General features: G+C 50.0%; 1 protein-coding gene across 6 annotated transcripts; it reads left to right on the top strand.

The window, feature by feature from the left end:
- Window positions 1-319: 319 nt before the first annotated feature.
- FAM83H (family with sequence similarity 83 member H) lies at window positions 320-23,208 on the top strand. 6 transcript variants are annotated; one of them, XM_017838556.1, is made up of 8 exons: window positions 320-446; window positions 572-633; window positions 1,497-1,684; window positions 8,310-8,390; window positions 15,739-16,199; window positions 17,604-17,768; window positions 18,104-18,228; window positions 20,335-23,208. In XM_017838556.1, the coding sequence occupies exons 4-8, from the start codon at window positions 8,366-8,368 to the stop codon at window positions 22,982-22,984; spliced, it is 3,426 nt and encodes a 1,141-aa protein (XP_017694045.1). In that variant the 5' UTR covers window positions 320-446; window positions 572-633; window positions 1,497-1,684; window positions 8,310-8,365; the 3' UTR covers window positions 22,985-23,208. The 6 variants fall into 6 exon arrangements, with proteins under 6 accessions (XP_017694045.1, XP_017694043.1, XP_017694044.1 ...); XM_017838554.1 differs by having other exon boundaries at window positions 572-949; XM_017838555.1 differs by having other exon boundaries at window positions 320-633.
- The last annotated feature ends 1,337 nt before the right edge of the window (window positions 23,209-24,545 follow it).

Genomic DNA, 24,545 nt, shown 5'->3' with positions numbered 1-24,545 from the left:
GAGCGGGACCCGGAGCGGGAAGCGGGGCGGGCGGGGGGCGGCGGGGCCGTGACGGGCCCGAGCGGGACCCGGAGCGGGAAGCGGGGCGGGCGGGGGGCGGCGGGGCCGTGACGGGCCCGAGCGGGACCCGGAGCGGGAAGCGGGGCGGGCGGGGGCGGCGGGAACAGCTGGGGCGCGACGCTGGCAGGTGCCGTCGCGGGTGACGCGGCGGAGCCGGGCAGGCCCGGCCCGGGGCGGATCTTGGGGCGGATCTTGGGGCGGATCCCGGGACGGATCGCGGGCGGGTGCCTGGCCGGGCGGTCCGGCGGCGCTGAGCTCTCGCTGCGGGGCCGCAGTCCCGGCGCGGGGACGGCGTTCGCTGCCCGCCGACTTAAACGGGTCCCGGGAGCTCCGGGCGGTGCAGGTGGAAGGCCCAGGGCCCGAGCTGCGCTCCCGACGATAAAAAGGTGCAGTTTCTTCGGCTACAGAAGCCATGTACCTGCGGTTCTGCCGAATTCTCAACTATTTGATTCCCTTAAACCAGCGTTCTAAACCAGGACTTGCTGCGCAGCGAGGCTGTTTCTCGTTTCAGGGAGGACAGAGGAGACGCGGCGCATCCGCCTGCAAAATCTGTTTGTCTTCTCTACAATATTGGTTTGTATAAATAATGTCTGGATTAGAAATTAAAAAGTGACTCCTGTGACTGAAGATAGAGACTCTGCCGGTGCAGGAATGAATCTGGCCCCGGAGATCCTTGTTCCTGTGGGGAGGCATTAACTGGCCCAGCCAAGCAGATACGAGTTTTCTCTTAATCAGTTCTTACAGGATGATCTGAATCCCCCGTCTACACTGGGGACTCTCCAGTTTGATCACAGTTTAAGGCCAGGTGACCTGATCCCAGGGACCTTTCTTGGGTCACTCCTGCGTTTTTCCCCAGAAGGGAAAGGATGGCCGTCAGAGCTGAACACTGGTAAGAAAAAAAAACAAACAAAAACAAACCCCAAACCCACCACTTCCCTGCCGCCCCCACGGTACCCAAACAGTGCTGCTGTACGAATACAACATTTTTCCCAGGTTATTCCTCATCGAGCCCATTAATTTAAGAAAGTTTTCATTTTAAAAAGTGAACAATTTCTAATAAACTGTGTAAGACCACGTTCCATTCAGATGTAGCTCCTGCTTGTTAGAATAATGTGGGATTTCTCCACAGTACTTTACAATAAAAAGTCACTGTGAAGAACTAGAGGGGGATGACTCGCGTCACCACTGAAGAGACTTCACTGCTGTCAGCAGAGCAGGGTGTGGGAATCAGGACTCTGTGAGTTCAGGGACACACCGAGCATGTTGTCACTGCAGAAAAACTCAGCTCCGTGCTTGGTGTCAGTCAGTACCTGGGAGTTCTTGATACTGAGTTGCATAAAAACAGGCAGATCATGTTAAACAGCTTCAGAGCAGACAGATAAAGGGAGAAAGCGAAGCTGCACTTAACCCAGATAATCTGATATCTACAAATGCAGAGCCTGAACAGATCAAACCTAGAGTGGCAGCCGGGGTGAGTCACCAGTGTGGAGTCAAGGGGAGGATTCACCGCCTTCTCCTCCATTGTCCAAGAGCCCAGGGATCTGCACTGCTAAAGAAGCGATTCGAAGAACGAGTTCCTGTTCTCCAGGTCACCTTGTCTCTGTTCATGGCACTGTTGGGGCAGGTAATATATCTGTTCCTTGTACTCTGTCAGTGGTCATAGAGGGCTGACAGCTCCTTGGTGGATGGAGCCAGGGGTGAACTGTGATAATCACAGAATCATGGAATGGCTTGGGTGGGAAGGGACCTTAAAGCTCATTCAGTCCCACCCCTGCCATGTGCAGGCACACCTTCCAGTAGACCATGTTGCTCCAAGCCCTGTCCATCCTGGCCTGGAACACTTCCAGGGATGGGGCAGCCACAGCTTCTCTGGGAAACCTGCCTTCTCTGTGCCAGGGCTTCGCCACCCTCACAGGGGGGAATTCCCTCCCAATATCCAGTCTAAACCTACTGTCTTTAAGTTGAAAGCTGAAAGGCAAGCTCCCATCAGGTCAGATTTCCATGTATCAGTTTTAGAATCATGGAATCACAGAATCATTAAGGTTGGAAAAGACATTTAAGATCAGGAGGTCCAACCACCAACCCAGCCCCACCACCATGTTCACCATTAAACCATGTCCTCAAGTGCTATATCCACGTGTTTGTTGAATTCTGTGGCACTTGAGGACACAAATTTGTGCAATCCCCTCCTGATTGCTGCTGGGACCCCTCACAGCTCCTGTTCAGGCTGCTGCCAAAACTGGGGGCCACAGCAGTACCCCAGCATGCCCTGACTGCCACCTGAGGGCTGCATTGGTTCCTGAGGAAAGCAGTGCAGCTCCTGCCCACCCGTTCAAGGTATTCACTGCCATGCTCTGCTGGCTCTGTCACAGCTAGAGCAGCTGCCACAATCTGAAATGAGGTCTCACACTCATTCCACACTCTTTGTTTTATCCCATGTCCTTAACCCAGAGATCAGCAATCTGGGGCACAAGTGTCCCTTGTTTGCAGGCCATGGCAGAAGGAGCCTGCTAAGACACTGAGGACAAACAGTAATTACCCAGATTACTGCCCTAATCCAGTGTAACAATGCAGACACACACTGTAATTAGTGAAAACCAAACAAACACCATTTACACGTGTACACTGCATTTATGAATGAAGATTCTCTAAAATAACCAATATTATTTTGGAAACCGAACAGGAAAATAAAAGCAACCAACTTTTAGAACAGAAAAGCAGCAAAACTTTATTAGTAATTCCCAAATGGAAAGATGCAGGTGCCCCCATTTCATTATAGTGTGATGATTAAGGCCCTTTTATTCCATTGGGAATAGCTTTGAAATCAGCCATTCCAGGTAATTTTCACTCAGGAGAAGTCAATTAAAGTCTATTAAAATGTTGGTCAGTTGTGTATACAGCAATATGAAACTGAAAGTGTCCAGTTTCATAATCAGATTTGAATGTAAGTTTTGAAAAGCTGGAACAAAAAAGGTCCACGGTTTAAATGATGGGCAAAAGAGAAAATAAGAGAGTTTTTAAATGTTCTCTTTATTTAATAAAGAGAAGACTGAAAGGTGATAATTGTAGTGACATTACTGAGAAATACTTTAGTCAAATGCAAGTTATGACACTTAATGAGGTAGATTAAATTCTATGTATGGTGTGACATAAAGGCTGAAACATGAGTGTAGGGAGTTGTTCTAACCACAAACTGTGAAGGCCAATGCATTTTCACTGGGATTTCTCTCAAATAACAACATCCCAAAATAACACAGGCTCTTGCTGGCTGATAGAATCTAGATCCAAAGTTCACAAGGATTTTAAGTTCTTTTACAGGGCATTTTAGACTATTACAAATCATCATTATTTAAGGAATAAAAGGTCTGTAAAGCCACACACTGAAACCTTGTAGAAAAATTAGTGAAACACTTTAGGCTTGACTTTCTGAGGAATTTCACCAATTCATGTGTCAATATTGTACAAAGAAAAGCCCCAAACTCATACTGAAACTGACTTTCCTTACAGGCAGGGTTGGTTCAGCTCAGCTGGTCTTGAATTGCAGCTTCAGACCAGGAATGCTGCTTATCCAACCTAAATTATATCTGAGATATTAGATAGATGGTTTGGCTCCCTTGTACCCAGTGAGGTTCAGCCACAGTTCATCTTTTTGGTCTGGAAGGTCTGAACTGCACCCATGGACAGAGTGACACCATTCCAAAATATATGGGATGGCTGGCCATGATGTAGCCACCTCCGTAGTAGTCACCAATGTTCAGTTTGATAAATCCTGCCTTAAATATCTGTATCATAACCATGGCACCACCAGGAATGTCATCACTTTTGGGGCCTCAAAACAGAGCCTTTGCAGTTTCCTGATGACAGACAAGGTATTATCTCAAAGATGTACATAATCAAAGACAATACTACAGTCCATTAGAGAGCAGAAGTACTGTGTCCACAAGAAGAGAAGCCAAGGAGCTGATGAACTGTTACTACAATTTCAGTGCCTGAAGGGGCTCCAAGAGAGCTGGAGAGGGACTTCAGACAAGGGCATGGAGGGCGAAGACAAGGGGCAATAGCTTCCCACTGCCAGAGGGTAGGGTTAGATGGGATATTGGGAAGAAACTCTCCCTGTGACAGTGGTGAATTCCTGGCACAGGATGCCCAAAGAAGCTGTGGCTGCCCCATCCCTGGAAGTGTTCCAGGCCAGGCTGGACAGGGCTTGGAGCAACCCGGTCTGATGGAAGGCATCCCTGCTCAGGGCGGGCAGTGGAACTAGATGGGCTTAAAGGTTCTTTCCAACCCAAACTATTCCATGATTCGATGACTTGATAAGGACAGAGTCCAGCTGCTCCCCCAGCTCTGCCAAGGCCACAACTAACCCATGTCCCCAGGTGCCATGTCCACACGGCTGTTAAATCCCCCCAGAGACAGGGACTCCACCCCTGACCTAGGCAGACTGTTCCAGGGCTGGGCAGCCCTTTCTGGGAAGGAATTTTCTCAATATCCAACCTGACCCTCCCCTGGCACAACTTGAGGCCGTTTCCCCTTGTCCTGTCCCTTGCTCCCTGGGAGCAGAGCCCGCCCCCCGCCCCCGGCTCCCCGCTCCTGTCAGGGAGTTGCAGAGGGCGAGAAGGTCCCCCCCGAGCCTCCTTTTCTCCAGGCTGAGCCCCCCAAGCTCCCTCGGCCGCTCCTGGTGCTCCAGCCCCTCAATGTCCTCCTTTTCATGAGGGGCCAACACTGACCCCAGGGTTCGAGGTGCCTCAGCAGCGCCAGCACAGGGGGCTCATCCCTCCCTCCCTCACCCCGGGACCCCTCAGCCCCGGCCCCGCTCCCTCCCGCCTCCCCGACATGGCGCCTCCCCCGCCCCCGCCTGAGTCACCGCCAGCCCGGCCCTCACAGCGGCGGCGGCTGCCGGGCGGGACGAGCTGGGACATGAAAGGTGGAACAGGCGCTGCCACGCCCGGGGCTGCGGGGAATCTCGCTTAACCCTTCCCCGCCCGCGGGGCCTCGGCTCCGGGAGCAGGGCAGTGATGGGGGAGGCAGGATGCCACGGGTACGGCCTCACACCCCCTTTCCCGGCATCCCCGGGGACACCGGGGGACAGTTCCGCCGCAGGGTCCCTGTCCCGCCACTGTGGAGATGCGGCCACAGGGCGCTGTCCCCGACCCCTCCTGCTGTCACGGTGACATTGCCCAGGAGCCGCTGCTCGACTGCCCCGAACAGACCCCAGAGCAGAGAATTGCCCGAGAGCCCAAATCCCCCGTCCCCGGGAGCCGCAGGCCCCAGCCCTGCCCGGGGCTGGGGGCCAAGGTCCGTGCCCGGGGCTGTGGTGCGGGTCCATGTCAGGGGACGGGGGTCCGTGTCTGGGGCGCTGCTCGGCCCCGCTCCCAGCCCCGAGCTGGTCTGACAGGCTCGGGGCAGACGGGAAGGGAGAGGCCTCCGGCGGCTCAGGAATGCACAGCCCTTATCTCTGGCTCCCTGCGCCTGGGGAGGGAACAGCTCTCCGGAGTTTGCCTTTCTCTCGCTCTTACTCACCCCCGCTCTGCCCTGGGTGGAGCCTCACTCTCCAGGCTCCCAGGTGAATCAGGTTGCAGGCACGTCCAGGTGAGCAGAGAGTGACCCACCACCTGCCCCGGCTCACCTGGGAAGGCAGGAGAAGGGCAGGGACCTCGTGGGTACCTGCATGGCCACCTGAGTCACAGTGACCCACCACCAGCCCGGCTCCCCTGGGAAGGTAGGAGAAGGGCAGATACAGCTGGGGTACCTACATGGCTGCGTGAGGTGGAGGGCAAGGGCTGGGGAGGGCCTGCCTTGCTCCTCTGTGCAGGGCTGGGCGTCTGGGATCTGGGACAGGGAATTCTGCAGGCATTCCACGGGCAGGAGATGGCTGCTTCTACGCAGGAAGGCTCCAGTGGCAGGAGCTCCTTATCACGCCATGATGGGGAGAAGGGAGAGACACGGGAGGAGAAGGGAGAGGCAAGTGGGGAGGGAAAATGTCCCAGCACTGGCAGCAGGGAGTGGGGATCACAAGGGAAGGGATCCAGAATGTCTCAGTGATGGCAGCAGGGACTGGGGATGGGAAGGGAAGGGATCCAGAATGTCCCAGTGGTGGCAGTAGGGACTGGGGATGGGAAGGGAAGGGACCCGTCTGTCCTCAGATCAAAACTGCTCAGTGAACACTTCACACAACTGTGTCCCGTCCCTTTGAGAAATCCCCAAGGAGCAGGTATTCCCAAACTCAGCCTCGGTCTTTGGGAAGAGTCTTACAGCCTGACTCAGCTCCCCATGACAGAGCCCGAGCTGGCCTCCTTCTTGGATCAGGAATGCAGTAGGGACGTGTGGTCAGGAGGTTGGGACAGAGGGGATGTCACCAGTGGTCGTGCTGGGAGGGCTGAGGTCTGCCGTGTGCAAGGAGCTGGGAAGCAGTTTGGAGGCTCCCACTCTCCACACGCACGGGTTGGGTGTGCAGCCGAGCACCGACAGCCCGCGAGCCCTGACACAGTCGTGCACGTCCAGGCAGGAGCACGGACGGATGCGCGTGGACACGCGTGCACAGGCACACGTGCTGACACTCACTGAGTTTTCCACAGATGCGAGGCTGACAGGATTTGTGTGTGAGCAGAGGAAGGGGACGGTCCCATGTTCCTCACTCTAAATTGGCTGAGGTCAATAAGGGTCAATTATGGCTCTTACCTGGCCTGAGGACCAGGTTCTCCATCTTCTAGAACAGTTAGAGAGGGAAGAGGCACCTGCGAAGGGACAGAAGTGCTAATCAAATCCTTCTGCTGCTGAAAACATCTAATTTTTGGAAGCTGCAATAAGTTCAGCTGTGAGAGGCCAAAAATATGTCAGCAACAGCACACTACCCCAAAGCAGAGCAGTGACAGTGACAGCAGTGCTGAACACGGCTTCCCAGTTCCTTGTGCACATGTTTTCCCTGGATCAGGAGGCAGGAGAGCACAGCATGCCCCAACTCCATTAGAGGGACACAGGGGGACTGTATTTTAGGGAGAGAAGGTTGTTTAGATTTTGTTCTCGCTCTTATTTACCTGAGGGGCTTTAGAGTTGTACTTGAGGGATGAAGAGAGAGCTGGATTTGCTGTCACCTGGCAGTGGGAATAGGAGTATTCAGAGGGGGAAAAAAAGTTATGCTCTTTGTGTGGCTTAGGGGAAATTACATGTCAAAGGAAAAATTTGTGGCTGCCCCATCCCTGGAAGTGTTCAAAGCTAGGCTGGGGCTGGGAGCACTCTAGTGGAAGGTGTCCACTAGAGTGGATGGAATGAGATGGGCTTGAAGATTCCTTCCCACCTCAACCAGTCTCTGATTCTGAGATTCTATAAATGTGGAAATGTCACATGCCACAGTCTATGTTTGTGGCAGAGCAGGGTTCTGGATCAGGACAGATTCACCCATGTTCTAGACATAATTTTTCTGGCAATCACAACTTTCCAAGCAACTGAAATTCACCTCCAAACCTTGCAGGGTTGGACTGCTTTGCATTTTATGGTTACATGGAACACTTCTGGACTGCTTATCAGGCCCAATATACTGGATTTTTGTAGCCCTAATGAGGAAGAGTTTGATGAGTGCTTTTCTACAATCAGGATATGGGGGAAATAAAAGCCAAAGGCAGAACGTTGTTGACCTTCTCCATATTAGACCTTACACTGTTGGTCCTTTTCTTAAAGTTTTGTGGTCTAGACTTTGTTATATCTTCTACCTTGTGATTAAAATCCAGGGAAAAGCATTGGCTGAAGGAGAGAGCATGACATGAGCATTGCTGTCATAGATGTGGTGCCTGGGGACATGAGTTAGTGGTGCCCTTGGCAGTGCTGGGGGAGTGGTTGGACTCAATATCAGAGGGCTTTTCCAACCCAAAGAATTCCATGATTCCATGATTATCCAAGTAATCTGCTCTCTAAGAGACCCCTTTTGCATGCAGGATGGCATTTCATTTCCATCAGCTGTAAACACCACGTTGTGTCCTGGTGACTCCCCACAGCTCGGATTTCCCCATCCGCCCCGTACCCTTGTTGCACAGGACAGTGAAAGCTGACATGCTGACATGCGTGACAGGCTGCCATGCTGTGACATGTTGACATGCTGACATGCGTGACAGGCTGCCATGCTGTGACATGCTGACATGCTGACATGTATGACAGGCTGCCATGCTGTGACATGTTGACAGGTGTCTCAATAACCACTTCACAAGGAAAATTACGACATAATTTTTCTGCCACTTTTCCCTTCCTCTGGCCTGCAGGAAGATTCTCTGGACATTCCGAATGTCTGGCCAATTTACCGATTCTCCAGCAAGGAATGTTCTGTGGGATCCCTTGCACTGGTAAGCAGAGTTGAAGGAGAGTCCAGTGGGTGTTTGAGGTGCAGACTGGGCTCCCAGTTCCACTCTGCCACATGTCTGTAGCATTCAGGGCATTCCCTTCTCACCTGAGACACCGAAAGAGTTTATGGAGCCATGTCGGGTTCAGCTGCTACAGGTGTGAACATGGAAGATGCAGCTGTGATCTCTGGAAGCTCAGTGAATAATTGATTAATTATTCTGATAATTAATTATAACTGATGGCCGTGACTTCTGATGACTTCTGTCTTTTTTGTAATGATGACTGAGATCCATATAAAACCATCCAGAGCAGAAAAATGGGGTGACATTCACTCAGATTATTAACATGGAGTGATCAACTCATCAGATGACCAAAGGAAAAGGCCTGTGGGGTATTGTAACAGGAGTAACAAATTCCAACCAGAAATTTTAACAGTAACCCAGGCTTTGAGCCTACTGCCTGAAACTGAGAATGAGAACATGGCAGAACTCAGCAGAAAATGCAGAGAGCAGAATGGAAAGAGGAAAAATAAGTATTGGGACTTGGCAGAGGCAGTTGTGCCTAAAAAAGGATCTAATCCAGTTTATTGCCCACGTTTCACTGTACTGTTTGGGGGATGTGCCTGAGCCCTGCTTAGTGAGAAGAACAGTTCATGGGAAGGCATCCAGCATCCGTTTTCATGGAATTACAGAATGGTTTGGATTGGAAGGGACCTTCAGACCATCTTGTTCCAACTCCCCTGCCACGGGCAGGGACACCTTCTACTATCCCAGGTTGCTCCAAGCCCCATCCAACCCGGCCTCGGACACTTCCAGGGATGGGGCAGCCACAGCTTCTGTGGGCAGTTTTCTCTTTGCCTCAGCTCTTGTACAATTCCATGGCCATGTGCTTTGGCTAAAGCAGGAAATTCTGGGGTACACTTCAAGACTACAAGTGCTGCATCACTGTGAGGCTGACAAGTGAAAGGCCTTAACCTGAGAGATCCTAACTAGGATCCCAACTAGGAGAAGTCTAACCCTTAGTATGGAAAGTGAGCACATGCAGGAGCAGCTTCTGGAGAGGACAAGCCCGTCTCGCTCTTCATACAGGTCCTACCTCTGCTGCAGCAAGATCAGAAGGCACTGGCTGTCCTTCCATCACAGTGCAGAATTAAAAACCCCACACCTTAAACCATATTCCAGGAGACAGGTCCCTCCCCGGGTCATTTAACAAGTACAACGTTTTCTTGAGAGCAAACCAACACTTTCCATGTCTCATTGTCACTACGTCTGCTCCAGTCGTTTTCCCTCAGGGGTTGCTGTCCTCTCCTAAACCCGACCCTCCCAGAACAACAGCAGCCTATTTTCACAGGATCTTTTCTATTTCTTCAGACCAAATAATTTTTTTTTTAAAACTTCAGGTGTTGAGACATTGGGAAACCTGAATTTTTTTTCACAGCTTACCCTAAGAGACATCGGTGATGCCAATGAACATGGTATATGGGCCAGCTGAAGCCCATCAAAGGGATCAAAATCTCCTCGACTAACTTCTTGCCCAGGGTGTGGAAGTCTTCAAGTGTTGATGGCATGGAGGGGTTTGTGGCTAGCTGTGCAGAGTGTGGGCTAAAGAAGTCTGTTTGTGCTGCCTTTTTCTTCTTGGTGGTACTCAGAGCAGTGAAAAGATGAGGTGTTTAAGCCCAGGAAATTGTGCCTGTACTTGCACATAAGCAAAGGGCAGGGATCAGGTCTTTCCAGCCTTTTCCAGACGAAGGGATCCAGCCCTGCTTCCTCCCAGGCAGTTCCTTCCTCGGTGCCTACAGACCTTCGGCAGCCTCAGCTCCTGGGAGTGTCCCGAAGCAGCGGAGCAGGTCCAGCCAGGGAAAGGATCACCTGAGCGAGGCAGCCTGGGAACTGGCTGTGCAGGCAGAACACGTAACAACAAGCACTGGAGTCAGCACTGGGGAGGCAGATGGAGCCAGCCCCAGGTGCTGAGGCATCAGCAGGGCTGGCACCAGGCACAGCAGATGAGAGAGAAAGGGAACACTGAGCCGGTTCCCTTTTGCTTAGACTGGGCAAACACAGCCCAGCACCCTTGATTCACACCTGGCACAAAGGCTCAGGAGAAAGGCAGGTCCTGTTATTTATTTATTTTAATCTGTAGGGCTTTGTGGTGATCACAGCATGGCTGAAACTGTGATTTCCTGCTGCTGTGTTAGGAAAAAACCAGTAAAATGGAACATCATACGAACGGGGAGCAAATGCAGCCCAAGTCAACAGGTCTGTACTTTTCCCAGTTTCTGCTCTTAGTGTGAATCCAGAGGTAAAGGGAGAGTTTCTATATCCAGCTTCATCTGTCAACCACTTTTCCTTACATTAAATATTCCATATGGTTGAGTATTTTTCTGTGCAGAGGCAGCTGCAGGCTGTGATCACATCACTGCTGACTCTTCCCAGTATTAAGGGAGTCTGACAGCTTTTGGGGATCACAAAACTGAATGTGTGTGACAGGTATCATAGCCAGTCAAGTCACTCCCAGTTACACTGTTGGGAACAGAGGCCAACAACAGACCGCAGGCCAAGCCAGAGGGATATTTCCTTTGGAGATTCCCTCCTCAAAACCCCCTTGATAATAGCACAGGGATGGCTGAGGGCTGCATGTTCATTCCTCTCCACCTGTTCCTCACCTGCTGGTGGTTTTTTGACCAAGGAGTGGAGTGACTTCATTAGGACTCTCCATGCACTGGCACAGCAGCAGCCAACCAGTGTCTTTGGGACAGCCCGGGCAGACGGGTGGAGGAGACCTGAATCCTGCCTCTCATCAGCCCATTCTATCAGCCTTCATCTCCCACTTGTTAAGTTTCCAACAAGCTGCTTCCTGCTCTCCTTTATCCACTGCCCCCGAGCATGGGAGGAGTTACTGCAAACAGCCACAGAGCTGCCTTCTGTTCTCCTGCAGCTTCCTCCTGTAAAACCCAACCACCAGCCCGGAGGAGTGTGTGAAAGAGAGTGCCAAAGAGCCAGGGTACCCATACCTCCTTTCTGTGGGATTCTTGGGGCTGTCCTGTGCAGGACCAGGAGCTGGACTTGATGGTCCTTGTGGGTCCCTTCCAACTCAGGAGATTCTGTGATTTTTTCCATACTCTTCTGTGTACATGTCAGTGCTCATCCTGTATTAAGAGAAGGATTTCCTGGGGAGGAACTAAAGTTTGCAGGTTTGGTTCAAAAGGTTCTGATCATGAGTGGTGTTCTTGATACTTCTGTATTTATGGATGTGATTCATGGAATGATCGCTTAGGATAGCAGAGAACTTCATGAAATGCCAAATAATGATAACAGACTTCTAGAATGTGTGAAGAGGTGACACTGTGACACACAGGAGGGGGCTGGAGCCCCTCTGCTCTGGAGACAGGATGGGAATGCTGGGAGTGTTCAGCCTGGAGAAGGGAAGGCTCTGGGGACACCTTAGAGCCCCCTCCAGTGCCTAAAGGGCAAAGAGCTGGAGAGAGACTTTGGACAAGGGCCTGGAGTGCCAGGACAAGGGACAGTGGCTTCCCACTGTCAGAGGGCAGGCTTAGCTGGGATATTGGGAAGGTATGCCTCCCTGTCAGGGTAGTGAGGTGGTGGTACAGGTTGCCCAGAGAAGCTGTGGCTGCCCCATCCCTGGAAATGTTCTAGGCCAGGTTGGATGGGGCTTGGAGCAACGTGGTCTAGTGCACCCCTTGGCAGGGGATGGGACTGGATGATCTTTAAAGTCCCTTCCCACCCAAACCATTCCATGATTCCATGACAAGGGTCAAGAGGTGTTGATTTTCTTACCAAAGCCAAAGGACAAGCAGCAGATCCAAAGGAGAAGGACGCCGTGATGGACTCTCAGGCTGAGCTGGAGAACTCCTTGCCTCTGGCTGCTGCAGATACTCCAATTTGATAGGGATTTAGGGAGACTCTGGGTGAGTTGGTGACAGCAAAATGCTTTGAGGCTCTTGACAGGCATCAAAACCCATCTGGGGCTGGAGATTCCGGAGCCCCACGGAGCTGAAATTGGCTCTGAGAAGTGGTGAAGAATCAGAAGTGCTGTCCCTGTTCCTGTGTGTTTTCCACACCTCCTGCTCTTAGTCCCTATGGGAGACGGGTTTCCAGGGCTGATGGACCTTTGATCCCCTCCCACAGAGCTGATTTTATGGCTGGTTCTCCCAGAAATAGATGGAAAAGGCGGGGTTCAGGCATGGTGAGAAGGAAGCCTGGAGAGACTGAAGGTGTGTGAACTCTTTATTGAGAGGACCAGAAAGGAAATCGTGGAATCATTTGGACTGGAAGCTTATCTTGTTCCACTCCCCTGCCATGGGCAGGGACACCTTTACACTAGCCCAGGTTGCTCCAAGCCCCGTCCAACCTGACCTTGGACACTTGCAGGGATGGGGCAGCCACAGGTTTTCTGGGCAACCTGTGCCAGTTCCTCACCACCTTCCCAGGGAAGAATTTGTCCCCAATATCTGATCTAAATCTAATCTGATTCATCCTTCTGTCGAAGTTACCACCCATCCTCTAGGCAAGTTCTGGTATGAAGTACTGACAGTTCGAAGCAGGATTGTGTGTTGGAGTTAAAACAAGCCAGGTCTTAGCACTGAGGCTGTAGAAGGCTGATTTGTTACTGTTTGGAAGTCAAAATAACAGAATACTTGGCCAAATGTGAGCATCTTTGTTAGAAGATGAATCCTTGGGTATTACTCACTTATTTTCCATCACCTCTAAGGGGAAACACAACCCTTGCAGGTGGGCACATTATACGCCTGCATTTGGTGACTCTGACCCTTGAGTAGCAATCCCGGTTCCAAAACTTGGGGGTTTTGGGTTATTTTAGATGCCTTTGGGCATCTACACACAGCAGGTGTGACAGCAGCCCTGCAGAGACCCACAGCCTCCTCGGCAGCAGCTGGAGGCCAGGCCAGGTACCTTCAGGCATTCCGAGTGACATGGAGCACCTATGTATGAACACCTGAAACCTGAACTGCTGCCCTGGTTATGGTTGCACTTTATTTATATTGACTTTCCCAAGACTTAAGGGTTTGGTGCTGGGAAGAATCAGATTTCGCCCCTGCTGCCTAATTTGACTTCTGAAAATTTTCTTTTATGTTCCCCTAAACCACCAGAGCCTGGACAGTGGGATCAGTGGGGGTGTTGCTGGGGTGCTCAGTGGACTGAAGAACTTCTGAGGTCCCATATCAGTGTGTTCTGCTCAAAAAAACAATTGCTGGAATTTTTTCCCAGGTTGTATTGGCAGGATGTAGCAGGAGTCTCTTGCTTTCCTTGTCCAATCCTGGGGCAGTTCTCTCCCACTCTTCCTGGGGGGCTTTTCCTGGTAAAACTGTGAAGATGTGAAGAACATTGATGATGTGCTTGAGCTTTCCTGTTCCCTCCTGGGGGGGGGGGGTCATTGCAGGGTTTGTGGCTCTGATTTTGGACTAAGGGCCTTTGGGGTCTTGCTTTTCCAATATTGTCATGGAAATGGAAGGAGGGATGTTCAGGGGTTCCCTCTGGCCTGAGCATGTCACACAGCTGCTCACAGCTGCAGGTGGTGCTGGCTTGACGTGAGCTCTTCTTCTCTTGTACCCACCAACAGTTTAGTGCCTGAGATATTCTGGACACAGAATATCTTGTTACCCTTTATAAAGATCCCCAAGGGAGTTGTGGAGGTGCCACACATTATTATTTTTAGCATCTTCATAAAATGAAATTCCTAATTAAATAAACAAGTATGTAAATAAAATTCTCTATTATCCCGTAGTTACAGGCTGAAAATCTACATTTGGTGTACTTTCAGTTTGTGACTCGGTTTCTTTGACAGTTGTGATGGTTCAGAATTCCAAAAAGACAATATTTTTCTTTCTCTGAGGTGAAAGAAGCTGCAGGAAACAGATTTGCAGGTGAAGTTCAAGCAAGGAGCCAACCCCTGCTTGGAGTCCCTCTTGTCTGAGGTGCCCCTGATCGAGGAGAATCCAGCCATCACTGAAGAGTACCAATAGCTAATGTGTGTCCAAAAAAAAAAAATAACAAGGCAATGCTGCACACTGAGTAATCCATCTCCTATTCCCTAAGGCATGTCAGTTGGTGCTCCACCAAATCCAGCCTTGCACTGGGATAATGGACACACTTGGAATGGATCAAAACTAGTTAAAAGAGAAGTGAAGAGACAGGAGTTTAAAAACCAATTTTGTCTTAGAAACCTCCCTCTGGCTCACAAATATCAGCCAGAAATGGTGTGTGATTGCTTCCAAATGATTTGGAGAGGAATTGCTTCCCAAATAGTGGATGACTTGACCCAGAACTGGAGACCCAGCCTGGCAGTTGGCAGCTTCACAACACCAAATCTCATCCAGTACCTCAGGGCTCTGCCAGCTGCAGACATGTGTTCCCAGGAGCTGGAACACAGCAAAACAAAATTATAAAATAAAAAAAATCCATGAGCTAAGTGCAGAATTCAGCTGAATTTGGCAAGATGGGCTACAGCAGGAGAAGTTTTATTTATTCCTTAACCTGAGCTCAGCTCATGCCCACCAGAGTGACAGAAGGTAATAAATATCTTTTGAGGTTCCAGTAATTTCTCCCCTTTCACTTTATCTGATAGGGAAAGAGTTTGGAGGATTAAAGGAATATCTGTAATTTTGTGCATGTATATATATTAAATATTTACATATATAAACCAGCTTTTTTCATGCAAGCTGAGAATTCATCAATATGGTACAGTTCTTGTTGCAGCTCAGGGAATTAAAGGATGCCAACATTTAATAGAATCATGGGATCACAGGGTGGTTTGGGTTGGAAGGAACCTTAGAGCTCATCTTGTTTCACCCCCCTGCCATGGGCAGGGACACCTTCCACTAGACCAGGTGGCTGCAAGCCCTAGAACATTTCTAGAACTGGAACAGACACTTATGGTGGCAGAAACACAACTTCTGGTTTTTGTTTCACAGTTCTCAGATTTGTGGGTCTATTTTGGAGGAAATAACTCCATCTCCCAGGAAGCGCAGGGTTTTCCAGTCCCCCTCCAAATATCTCTTGGAGGCTCCCCCTTAACATCCCTCCCAGGCCAGCAACTCACCTCACTCCCATTGCTGTGTTCAGTGGCACCAGGTCCTCATCAGCTCCCTATCCGTGATTGATTTGTTCCTTATTTTGGCCCAAAACAATTAACTCTGTGAAGGTAATGGTTAAGTGACTCACACCTTTGCCTAATTAATGCTCCCATCCCTTCAGAATGAACTTTCTCCAGCACTGCTCCGTATGCTTTGAATCTCTTCCCTTTGCCTTTGCTCTGTGAGGACAACGTGTCGCTGTCATGACACCGCTCTCATGGCTGGTTTTAATTTCCTTCCAGCTCTCCCTCCCCTCATGGCTCGTCGGTCTCAAAGCTCCTCGCAGGGGGACAATCCCCTTGACCCCAACTACCTTCCCCCCCACTACAAGGAGTATTACCGCTTGGCGCTGGACGTGCTCACAGAGGAGGGCAAGGAGAGTTACCAGCGCTTCCTGGCAGAGGAGGCAGCCCCCGATTTCCTCTGCGGCTCCGAGGTGGATCACATCATCCAGAACCTCCAGAAGCCCCAGTATGCCAACCAGGAGGGCAGCACAGACACCACAGGGGACAATGACATGGACGGATCCTCCGGGACTTACTGGCCCATGAACTCAGACCTTGCCGTTCCTGAGCTTGACCTGGGCTGGCCAATGGTCTTTGGGTTCAGGGGAACGGAGGTGACAACCCTGGTGCAGCCACCTCCCCCGGACAACCCCAGCATTAAGGAGGAGGCTCGCAGGATGATTCGAGCAGCTCAGCAGGTGAGACAGGGAGAGCCCAGCTAGAGCAGAGGTAAAATCACGTGTGTGCCAGAGAAGTGCCAGAATAGAGAATCAAAGAATGGTTTGGGTGGGAAGGGACCTTAAAGCTCATCCAGTTCCACTCCCTGCCATTGGCAGGGACACCTTCCACTAGACCAGGTTGCTCCGAGCCCCATCCAATCTGACCTTGAACACTTCCAGGGATGGGGCAGCCACAGCTTCTCTGGGCAACCTGTGCCAGGGCCTCACCATCCTCACAGGGAAGAATTTCTTCCCAATATCCCATCTAACCCTACCCTCTGACAGAGGGAATCCATTCCCCCTTGTCCTGTCATTCCAGGCCCATGTCCAAAGTCCCTCTCCAGCTCTCCTGGAGTCCCTTTAGGCACTAGAAGGGGCTCTAAGGTCTCCCTGGAGCCTTCTCTTCTCCAGGCTGAACAATATCAGGTCCTCTGCCAATTCCTTTAACTTTGCTCCCAGGACCTGACAGAGGGGCAGGATGATTCCAACCCCACCACTGACTGCACCAAAGCCTGTCTCTGCTCTTCTCTGCTCTCACAGCACAGTGTGCAAGGCCACACTAAAATACACCAGAGTTCACAGAATCCCACAACAGCTGAGCTTGGATGGGGCCTCTGGAGCTGGTCGAGTCCAGCTGCCCTGCTCAGAGGAGGTCAGTTACAGAGGGTTAATCAGGATGTGTCCTTGAGCATCTCCAAGGATGCTCCCTCCTTGAGCATCTTCAAGGGAACAGGACAGCCTGTTCCCATGTTCAGCCCCCTCTTCCAGTCCCAGAGACTTCTCTCGTGTTTAATTGGAATTTCACGTGTTTCACTTTGCATCTCGTCCTCTCCCTGGGCACAACTGTAAAGTGTTTGGCTCCCTTCTTCCTTATGCCCTTTCCATCAGGTATTTGTACTCACAGATAGGAGTTGGGAAGGACAGGGAGGTAGACCTGTGAAGCTGCTTCCCATATTATCACATGGATGTAGTTGGGTAGTGACTGCCTGAACGTTGGTCAGGAAGTTACCTAAAAATGGCAAGAGGGTTTTGGAGTGGGGGAGCAGCTCCTTACACCACCCAGTGTGGTTACAGGGCCAAAAAATTCATGGAATCATTGGATTGATCAGTCAGGGAACATTCAGGGGCAGTGAAGTTTTCCTTCACGCCTCATACCAGAACATTTCCTGGACAGAAATTTTGTTTCCAGTTCTCAGGCCCAGAGTGGTTAAAGGAACCTTTAATTGGGATGTTTCCTGTTCCAAAAGGAAGTTGGAATGAAAGTTCCAGTTTCAAAAGGGAGATGGAGACAGTGCAGCTTTGGGGTGTGAGATGCTGGGGAACATGGACAGTCATGCATGAGGTGGCACAGGTGGCTGACGTGTCCCTGCATCCCTTCCCCAGGTGGTGGCCATCGTGATGGATGTTTTCACAGACGTGGATCTACTGTTTGAGGTGCTGGATGCTGCTTCTCGACGAGTGCCTGTCTACATCCTCCTGGATGAAATGAACTCCCAGCTTTTCCTCGATACAGCTGCCAAGTGCAGAGTCAACCTGAACTATGTGGAGGTGAGCAAAGACCTGCCCTGCTTGAGTCATGTCCTGAGGCAGATGTGTCCTGGGACACAGAAGGCTAGTGTGGCAGGAAACACCTGAGAAAGGGGAAAACAGGCCAGAGCCTGGTAAAAGATGAATGTGAAGAAAGAGGGGAGAGCTGGCATGACAAGGGGTAAAGGCTGAGGACACACTGATGAAGTTTTGTCCATCTGTGTGTCTGCAGGCAGAATCACTAGAGCTGTAGGATAATCCTGGTGGCAGGACGGAGGTTAAAGGAGAGGGGGAAGGAGGAGGGGCAGGGGAGGGAATGAGGGTCCCACCTGAGTCAGTGCCTTTCTGGTTTGCAGTTCCTGAGGGTGAGGACAGTGTCTGGCCCAACTTACTACTGCCGCACGGGGATGTCCTTCAAAGGGCACCTGAAGGAGAAGTTCCTGCTGGTGGACTGCATGGTGGTACTCAGCGGCAACTACAGGTGAGGAGCCCTGTCATGGTGCCTGTCCTTTGGTGAGAGACTCAGGTGCTTTGTGCAAGGGGTTGCCTACAGAGGTGCCCAGCTCCCATCTGAGCCATGTAACTTCCAAGGAGAATTTGCTGTAGTGTATGGAGTATAAGACTTGCATCCTAGTCTGGAACAAATGAACTTCGACCTCCACTCATACAATCATCAAATCATGGAATGGTTTGTGTGAGAAGGGACCTTAAAGCTCATCTCGTCCCACCCCCTGCCATGTGCAGGGACACCTTCCACTAGACCAGGTTGCTCCAAGCCCTGTCCAACCTGGCCTGGAACGCTTCCAGAGACGGGGCAGCCACAGCTTCTCTGGGCAACAGAGAGGTGGATGGTTTTAGTTAGGATGGAGATCAGCCATTAACATGTTACCATCCTTTTGGAACAACAATCTCCCCAGCTAAGGCATCCATTTTTGGCAGAATAAATGTTTTTAGTGAGTTCCAATATGAGAATTTCTCTTTCAAGTATTAAGGTGTGATGGGATAAACACCTGTCATGCTCTAAGCATGTAATCGCAGAACCGCAGAATGGTTTAGGTTGAAGGGACCTTAAAGCTCATCTGGTTTCACCCCCTGCTCTTGGCAGGGAGACCTTCCACTACACCAGGTTGCTCAAAGCCTGGCACGAGTTGCTTCTCATGGTGGAAGATAAGCAAATAGAACTACAGCTATTTTAAAAAACAGTATATGAAGATAAACATCCACAGTATAGGCATCTGAATACAGTGCACATTCTTTGTAACAAGATTCCACTTGAGCTTTTTTCCTGATGTTTGGAAAGAATTATTGTCAAACTTGATGCTGTACCAAACAACTAACTGTTCCAATTGAATCATTTTTTGTTTATGAGAGCATCAAGTTAATTGTTCAAGACTACTTCTGCCACAGTCTCATGCGCTTTGGGTTTAGGAAGTTGTGGAAGTGTTCAAATACAGGTTGGACAGGGCTTGGAGCAGCCTGGGCTAGTGGAAGGTGTCCCTGCCCATGGCAGGAGAGTGGAACAAGGTGGTTGCGATGGTCCCTTCCAGCCCAAATCAGTCTGGCATTCTATAAGAGAAGCTGGTGAGTTGGTGAAGCAGCATTTTGCAATTCCACATGGATATCAGGGACAAAAGTTTTCCTCACTGAAGGATACTGAGCAGCAATTTTTCAGGAAAAGTACATCATATTGCAGTGGAGGTCAATACACCAATTAAAGAAGTCCTCGACCCCAGACACCCCAAGCCAGGCTTCCTTCACATCAAGAATTAAAAAATCTATAAAAAAAAAAGACAATCATTTTAAGGGTTTTGCTTAACCCCAGCAGGCAGCTAAGCCCCACACAGGTGTCCCTCACACCTCCTAGCAGGATACAGCAGAGAATCTGAAACATGAGAACACTCCTGGGTTGTGATACAGTTTAACACCTACAGCAAACAGGCACACACAGGCAAAGCAAAGTAAGGGATCTCTTCCCTGCTTCCCACGGGTTGGCAGATATCCAGCCATTCCCAGAAAAGCAGAGCTTGACTTGGGAAGACAAAGGCTGTAACACTGAACATCTTCCTCCCTCATTTCCAGCCCAGCTCCTTCTGTCCAGTCCCCCCTAGCCTATGTGGGTGGAAGGGTTGTGCCACCGCAGGGGCAAGATCCTGCATTTGCCTCTGCTCCCCAGCCTTTGGGGTCCCCTGACTGGTGTCACCTGCCAAGTGCAGAGGGCACACACTGACTGTTGTCCCAGTCATTATCGACAGTGTTAAAGACAGAAACATCTGCTTCACATAACAATAATCATCCCCTCATTCTCTGGCTGTGGACACTACTGACTGGCTTTTTAGAACAGAAGTCATTTGTTGCCTTGTAAAATCCTCTGCAAAGATGTGATCCCAAATCAATACCTAACTGTGAGGTTAGGGAACGATCATGTGTAACAAGTGGCCGCAGGGGAATTTTCTGTCATTATTTTGCCATATTTCTACCTGAGCAGAAAATTCAGAATTTCCTTCAGGCAAGCAAACGCTTTAATAAAAAGGGGTACAGCTGAGTTACTCAATGCTAATACCCTCCATCACTTCTGTTCTCTCCGTAGTTTCATGTGGTCCTTTGAGAAGATCCACAGGAGCATCGCGCACATCTTCCAGGGCGAGCTGGTGGCCAGCTTTGATGAGGAATTCCGCATTTTGTTTGCACAGTCGGAACCTCTCGTTCCTCCAGCCAATGTCCTGGCAAAGGCAGAGAATGCCTTCGCCATGGCTCCCTTTGGCAATAACATGCCTTTCTTTCCCAAAAAAGGCCCCCTGATGTTCCAGAGGGATGACAGTCTGTTCCCCTCCTTCATGGACAGAGTGGATCCGGACAGGTACTTCCTCTCCAATTTTCGGCGGGATGACATGCTGCGGCACACCGTGGAGGGGTCAGCCATGCGGATGTATAAAAAGGTGGAAATGGAGAATTCCCAGATGGATCCGGTCAGGGGCTTCCTCCGTTCCAAGCAGCTAGAGCTGGATGCCTTTAAGAGACACAGTTTTGCAGAAGGAACATTTGAAAATTTTGCTTCTTCCAAGCAGTATGCGCGGCAGATGTTCATGAACAACATGGATGAATTCAAAATCCAATCCAGTCATTTCCAGAAGGACCAGTTCTACCAATACCAGTTTGAACATCCCCATCTCTCTGGCAGACCTCAGGGATTCTTTGAGAGGATTCGAGGGGGAAGGCCGGGATTCAATGAACTGGAAGACTATGGAGAGGGACCCCGATACCCTGAACTGGAACCCAGTTTCTCACAGGAGGGTTTCCCCTTACGGCTGGATTACGTACCCTCAAATTCTTCCAGGGAGGTGAGACACGGCTCCGACCAGCTGAACCCTGCAGGCAATGGCCCGATGGGAATGATGTTACGGAGGCAGAATATAGGACAGAAATTCATTTGCCAGACTTCTCCCACACAGAAGCAGAGCCTGGAGCAGCGCTTGTTCCTACAGGACAAGGACGAGGACCAGGACGATGACAAGAACACACAGGAGAACAGAACAGGGTTACGGAACTGGAGGATATCTTCGTACCTCAGCGCATACCAGTCTGAACCGGATGAAGGGCTCCCAATGCCGATGGAGTCCGAGGCGTATAACGATGCTCTTGGGGATCCCCTCCCAAAGCACCCCACTGACCTCATCCCAGCCTTCAAATCCCCCACATCTTTCAATAGCAAGGCACTGGGAATTGACAGTGCCAAGGAATTTGCGGATCCTGATAGAGCAGGTGAAGAAACCTCGATAATGAAACCAGATGCCTTCAGGTCCAGGATAAATCCCTTGATCCAGAGGAGTTCCAGGCTCAGGTCCTCTCTGATTTTCAGTGCTGCCAAATTAGATCAGCCCAACACCACAATAGAAAAGGTGCAGATGATCCAAAAAGAGCAGATGTCCAGCGAGGTGACGAAGGACAATGAAACCATCAAGACGGCCACCTCCTCCAAAGTGGCCGAGCTGCTGGAGAAGTACAAAGCCGTGGGCAAGGACACGGAGCGGGGCACAGTCACCCACACCAAAGCTGTTTCAGGTTACCTACAGGAGGAATCACAGAACACGGAGAAGAAATGTACCAAATCCGTGCAATATAAGATTCTGGAGAGCAGGGTGCTGGACTCCAAAGACTCCTGCAGTACTTACAAAATGCACGGAGAGTTGGACAGAGCATTCGGAATGGCCTCATCCACCCCCCAGCTTGGGGATGCATTGAGTAAGGATCCCCTGGCACATCTTGGCACTAAGGTGGACAAGCTGTCATCTCGGTTTTACCCGATTGAGAACAAACCTGCTCTTCCAGAGAAGGAGAGTCTGATATATGTAGGAGACACTCAGAAATTGGCTCTTCCAGAGAAGAAGGACAGGGTGACCTTCAGAGAAGACACTCCAAAGTTAGTCAACACAGAAATGAAGAAACCACAAGTTAGGACAAGTACCACATCCTCAGCTCTGGAAAGCCTGTCTAGGAGTCCAGGGTCTGACAGCTCTCTCAATAAATCTGAGGAAGACTGTTCAAAACAAGAGCAAAATCCCATGGAATTTTTAAGAAAAGGGTCACTACGACTGAAGCAGTTTTTAAACCCAAAAGGTGAAAAGAAATTTGAGGAGGAACCCGCTTCTGAGAGTGGAAAATGTGACAAGCAGGCAGTGGTGCTCAAACGATCGTCCATAGGGGACTGTCAGGAAGCAATGGAAGAAGAAAAATCCCACAAATTCGCAGCACCGCTCCCCCCCAAGAGCAGCCAGACAACGCAGGGGAGGTTCCCTTCCTCCACAGCCAACATCCTGTATAGCAGCAACCTGCGTGACGACACCAAGGTGATCCTGGAGCAGATCTCTGCCAACAGCCAGAAGAACAGAGCCGAGCTGGCCAAGCAGCTGCCATCCACCAGCAACCCTGACCTCTCTAGGTCAACCATGAGCTTGGAGAGAAAAGGGGAGAAGGAGAAAAGCTGCAACATCCACAGGTCGGAGAGCTTTGGGAGCCAGAAACGGAACTTCCAGCGGCAGCCGTCGGAGGACAGAGACACCCTCCTGAAAAAAATGGAGAACATGCGGAAGGAGAAGCGAGTCTACAGCAGGTTCGAGGTGTTCTGCAAGAAGGACGAACACATGAGTCCGAGTGAAGAGGAATATGACACAGATGCCAAAGACAAGAAGATGGGAAAATTCATGCCCAAAATCCTGGGGACCTTCAAGACCAAAAAATGATCGTAAAAATCCTATTTAATTCCATTTAATCACTGACTGTCACAGGGGAAGGAGGAAGAAACTTGTTTATGATGGCTACAAACCCCACAGGCAGTGCTCTTCTGGGTAAGTGAGCAGAAACATGTCCAGCATGAGCCTCCCACGGCACAGTTTGCTCCATAAAGTCAGGTGGTATCAAACAACCTTATTACACTATGTTCCAAATAAAATTATTGAACTGCCAACATGCTTAAAACACAGAAGTCTCTTTTTTTAAAAGAAGTCTCTGTTCTGTTACTGTACAAAACTGAAAGTCTCTGTTACACCCAAGGAATATTTTTCAGCTGACAAAACAATTCTACTTTCGGAAGAAAAGAATAAAAAATAGAAAATTCAATACTTGAGTTCAGGTCAGGGGAGATAAATACACACAGAGACACACATACATTAACTGAAAAAAGTGTTTAAAGCCTGTTGTTTCTCAGGTACAGTTGTCCTTTCTCTGTAGCTCACAATGAATCAGTCACAGGAGCATCTTTTTGAAGGTTTACAGACCAAAAAAATATTGTAACCAACTTTTTGCCCTAATCTGTGACTCCGGTCTTGTCCAGCGGCACAGGCCTAGCTTTTGTATTTACCAGTTCCTGAGCCTGTGGGATCTGGTTTGCTTGAGGTTTGTTCTCCTGTGTGTAGGGAATCATTTGCTTTAAGGACTCAGCTGAAGGAGCAGCTGAAAAGGCCATAAAAAGGACATTGAAGTGCTATTGATGGAGATGGGCCTGGTTTTAGGAGGCCTTTTCGGCTTGAGGAAACAGCCTCAAGTTGTGCCAGGGGAGGTTTAGGTTGGATATTTGGAAAATTCCTTCCAAAACCCTGGAAAGGATTGTCCAGTCCTGACATAGGCTGCCCACGGCACTAGTGGAGTCTTTGAAACTTGAACTTTTCCTGGGATGCCAGCTCCCAGGGCAGCAAGCTGGACTTCAATATTTATAACAGTTAATGATTATTTTATTGTTTGCTGAAAACCTTGGGAACTGGATGTGCAGAACGACTGTCTGATCTGAAAAAAAAAATTAAGGCTGCTTTCCATTTTAATACAAATGGTGGTAAAAATCTGCAGGAATCAAGAGCAGCTTTGTTGTAACATGAGGAGGTACACTGAGCAATAAAATTAGGAGAGGAAAAAAGAGGAAAAAAAGGATGGGAAAAGGGGCCAAAATTGGGAAAAAAGTAGAAATGGATTTCTTATATCCATTTCATATTATCACAAAATCACAGGATGGTTTGTGTGGGAAGAGACCTTAAAGACCATCTGGCCCCACCCCCTGCCATGGGCAGGGACACCTCCCACTAGCCCAGGTTGCTCCAAGCCCCATCCAGCCTGCCTTGGACACTTCCAGGGATGGGGCAGCCACAGCTTCTCTGGGAAACCTGTTGCCAGGAGCTCAGCACCCTCACAGGGAAGAATTTCTTCACAATATCTTTTCTAAATATCTCCTCTTTTAGTTTAAAACTGAACATTGTGACCCATCTCAGATACAGCCCATGATCTTTTATACATGTCCACAGCCATAAATGAGTT

The sequence above is a fragment of the Lepidothrix coronata genome, unplaced genomic scaffold, assembly GCF_001604755.1.
Source record: "Lepidothrix coronata isolate B3197 unplaced genomic scaffold, Lepidothrix_coronata-1.0 Scaffold345, whole genome shotgun sequence".
Lineage (NCBI taxonomy): Eukaryota > Metazoa > Chordata > Aves > Passeriformes > Pipridae > Lepidothrix > Lepidothrix coronata.
The sequence above is the reverse complement of the archived record's forward strand: the minus strand, read 5'-3'. Positions and strand labels throughout refer to the sequence as shown.

Excerpts from the sequence above, each read along its gene's own strand:
- FAM83H (XM_017838556.1), top strand. The coding sequence starts at position 8,366 with ATGTTCTGTGGGATCCCTTGCACTG. Across the intron at positions 8,391-15,738 it reads CTGTGGGATCCCTTGCACTG|CTCTCCCTCCCCTCATGGCT; the intron begins GTAAGCAGAGTT and ends ATTTCCTTCCAG. Across the intron at positions 16,200-17,603 it reads TGATTCGAGCAGCTCAGCAG|GTGGTGGCCATCGTGATGGA; the intron begins GTGAGACAGGGA and ends TCCCTTCCCCAG.